General features: G+C 31.3%; 1 protein-coding gene across 1 annotated transcript; it reads right to left on the bottom strand.

Moving 5' to 3' along the window:
• Positions 1–1,658: 1,658 nt before the first annotated feature.
• On the bottom strand, positions 1,659–3,012 carry LOC111407025 (major pollen allergen Ole e 1-like). The gene is made up of 2 exons (XM_023036363.1): positions 2,756–3,012; positions 1,659–2,231 (listed from the first exon to the last, which is right to left on the bottom strand). Exons 1-2 carry the CDS (start codon positions 2,937–2,939, stop codon positions 1,900–1,902), a joined length of 516 nt encoding a protein of 171 aa, XP_022892131.1. The 5' UTR covers positions 2,940–3,012; the 3' UTR covers positions 1,659–1,899.
• Positions 3,013–3,584: the final 572 nt, after the last annotated feature.

Below are 3,584 nucleotides of genomic sequence, written 5' to 3'. Positions count from 1 at the left end.
TATGCTTCAATATCCATCTCAATTTTTCCATCATTTTCTCCAAAGATAACCAGCTTTTCATCGGCTTCCATGTCATCTACTTTATCAATTATGTACAAGTCATCATCTTCTAATGATTAATCATAAATCTCAACAGCGTATCATCGTTAGTGCTCATCCACTAGTTCATCATGTACTTCAAACTTTTGAACCTTGACCAACTCCTCATAGTCAACCAAATAAACATACTTATATTCTATTTCATCTAATGGCAACTCCAAAACCTCAACTATAGGCAAGCAATACAATTCGGCCATCCTGTCATCAACAAGCAAATTTACTACATTCATGAAATTTGAATCTTTAACCAACAAAATGATGCTTAACTCTATCTTTTCTTCTTTTGTCTTGTACAGATATCTGATTCTATTAGAATATCCCAACATCTTCATAGCATTGTACTAAAGAAATCTATTGAAGAAATTAGGTTTGACATAGTTTAGATAGCTTATTTTCGCATCCTCGTACACAAAATTTCTCATCTATCCAAGTAAAATTCCACTATGATGAAGGCGTATGCTAAAGAACTTTGAATTTTCCCCGAGCAAAACAATGAAAAAAAACATTAAACCTAATCCTTTTCAGTTCGAGCGATGCACATGTACAGAACAAGCTATTTCATAGTATATTAAGTTCCAAGCAATCAAATCACTCAACATTTTAATATTTTCCAATACATGAAGACAATTGATGCGCATGACTTGTAATCACAGTATTTCATATCGTAGATGGGAAAAAGTGAGCACACTTATTATACACAGATTGGGGGAAAAGAACCTTGAATATAGTCTCCAATATTTGATAGATGGTCATCTTCTTCTTCTTCTTCTGGGGTTTTTTAGGTTCTTATTTTATGGTATTTGTAAAGTTGATTGTCCAAAGCATGTTTTCGTACAAAAATATGTTAATAACAAAGAAAAGAATATCTATTTCCACTTTCGTATATCCATTTCATTTTACAAATTCAATATGTATAATGCTACAATTCAATATTATAAAATTAACGATAATAAGTGAATGGTAAGGCTTAAAATATGCCTCAAATTAGATTCAAAATGGCAGTACACAATAAACAAAACTAAAGCTAAAATGCCACTACTTTTAGCATTGGTATGCATCTACCAATATATATTTTCAACCGGCTACAAAAATAAATCATTCAGAAGCAATATAAAAAAGCACAATTAATAAGTTAAAGTCAGCAATTAATTTTAACCACACATTTTATGAGATCTACAAATTTTTAACTATAAATTTCATCAACTTTTATAAAGTCTACTTATTTATTTTATTTAAATTGAACAGGGGCCAAGTAAAGGGCCATCATGCAATTAGAAGTTCTTCATAGAGAACACGACAAACAAAATATAAACTAAAACATAAAGTATAGTGATAATAACCCTGGAAAAAATATTCGAACCTACATAAATTTTACTTTAATTAACCGAAATAGTGTAAGTAAACTATTTCCAATTAATACCATATTAAAATCATGTGGCATGGGAATCTTGTACGGAAATAAAAAGGTGTCGATTGCCTCGATAAAGGAAAAGCAGTGTTATAGTCAAAGTTATTATAGTTTTTCCCTCCTAATAAATAAATGGTAGGCTACATCAAACAATAGAAGAAAATCATAATATATTACATTTATTGTTTATCTCATAATCGAGAAACTTTATTGTCTTTTCACAAGGTAATTCTTGGGAACTTATAGAAATTACAAAGCATAATTATTCTATACTACAAGGCACTCTAGTTAGGCCATAAAAAGCCTTCACAAAAAGGCCACATAATTACTCAGCTACAATAAAGTGAGGAAACTAAGGTTCTTGTAATAAATTAACGTCTTCTTTTTGATCTTCACATATTTGGGGGATACATACCCAGTTTATTATAGACCTGTGCACATTTTGGAAGAGCTTCTTTCTTGTAGAATCCAAGAGGATTTACGGTGCGTGTGGTGCCATTTATAGTATTGAGTATAAATTTCAATGATGGTTTTCCCCATCCTTCAGTAGGAATTTCATTACAATCTTTGCTGCCACTTGAAATCAGTGTGATTTCACAGAACTCATTCTTGTGATCACGTTCCACGAGCATGCTGTAGAGTCCTTCCGCTCTCGTGTAACCCACCTCTGTAAATGTTATGTCTCCATTCTTTTTCTCTTTGCATTGGAGGCGTACACTGGCACCTACAAGTCGAGATTTAAGATATAAATTACGGATTATATTTATTATAATCATTTTCCTCAACTATACATACACCATTGCCAAGAAGATGAATGAATGCAAAACAAAGGAATTCTTATAACCAAGCACTTATTTCATTGGAGTATTGAGATAAAGTGTGTATCGTTATTATTACATGCCCATGTTGTAGAATGAAAGAGAATTGATATGTGATATGATGTTTAAACCACCCATAAATTTAGTTCTAACATGTCTTCTCCTGTGTTTAGGCTCACGCACAATTAATTTTATACAAGTGACTGCAATTCTACATGCTCGATCTCTACTAGCATGCCGAACTATGTCATAAACTGTAAGATAAGGAAGTTTAGGAACAATTGAAGCAACAAATTTAGGCTTTACCAAAATTTTACAAATGTGGAAATAAAAAATTCTACTTGAGTAGCATTTTTTTTTTTTTTTGGTTGAATAACATGGAAAAAATATATAATATGAGTAGCATTTTGTACAAATTATAATTAAATACCTGGGATGAATTCGCTAAGTTCAGTAATGAATCCAGCACGACATGTATCACAATAAACCTGTCCCTGAATGTGAAATTGAGAAACAGGAGGTTGGGGAATGTCTTCTGAGTAGATGATGTTAGGGAAGGACAAGAAGCATAAAGCTACAACGAAGAGAATTGAAACTTGAATAAATTTTGCCATACTTTCTTTTTGGGTATTATTGATTAGTAAGATCAAAGTATTTCTTTTTTGTGTTTTCTACCAACTCAACATTATTATTTATAGGGAAATTGGTTGGTTAATATTCTATAGACGGTTATTTCTATGTGGTCAAATTTAGGATCTATTCATTTTTCCTGGATCTTAATTTAGAATCTTGAAACCGTTTCCTACATTTAACAATATGTATTTTTTATTTTTAAATAAATTTTAAAATTATAAAAAGAAAAAAAATAACTTTAATCAGAAATCATGAACTTTTTCTATTTTTAGGCTGCTTTCCGAAACTAGACTGATAAATGACAGTTCCTGGAATTTGAGCTTGCTTCATTTGCTAATGTCTAGCGTCTGCAACTCTATGTATTAATATATTCACACTAAAGAGTGTTACAAATAAGACAGCAGATGTACATACAAGCAGGACTAAACTCTCCCCCTCTCTTTTGTAATTGGTGTGTGAGGTTTATTAGAATTATTGCATAAAATTCAAGTATATCTCCTAGATTTGAACTCTGCTTATGCGGTAGTCATTTTATTTTCAGTCTTTCTGAAAATTCAGACATTTTTAGGTTTGAAACATGTGGAACTCTGCATATTCATTTAGTAATGAAGATTGCAGAAATGCGC

The sequence above is a fragment of the Olea europaea genome, chromosome 12, assembly GCF_002742605.1.
Source record: "Olea europaea var. sylvestris chromosome 12, O_europaea_v1, whole genome shotgun sequence".
Classification (NCBI taxonomy): domain Eukaryota; kingdom Viridiplantae; phylum Streptophyta; class Magnoliopsida; order Lamiales; family Oleaceae; genus Olea; species Olea europaea.
The sequence above is the reverse complement of the archived record's forward strand: the minus strand, read 5'-3'. Positions and strand labels throughout refer to the sequence as shown.

Excerpts from the sequence above, each read along its gene's own strand:
- LOC111407025 (XM_023036363.1), bottom strand. The coding sequence starts at position 2,939 with ATGGCAAAATTTATTCAAGTTTCAATTCTCTTCGTTGTAGCTTTATGC. Across the intron at positions 2,232-2,755 it reads ACTTAGCGAATTCATCCCAG|GTGCCAGTGTACGCCTCCAA; the intron begins GTATTTAATTAT and ends CTCGACTTGTAG.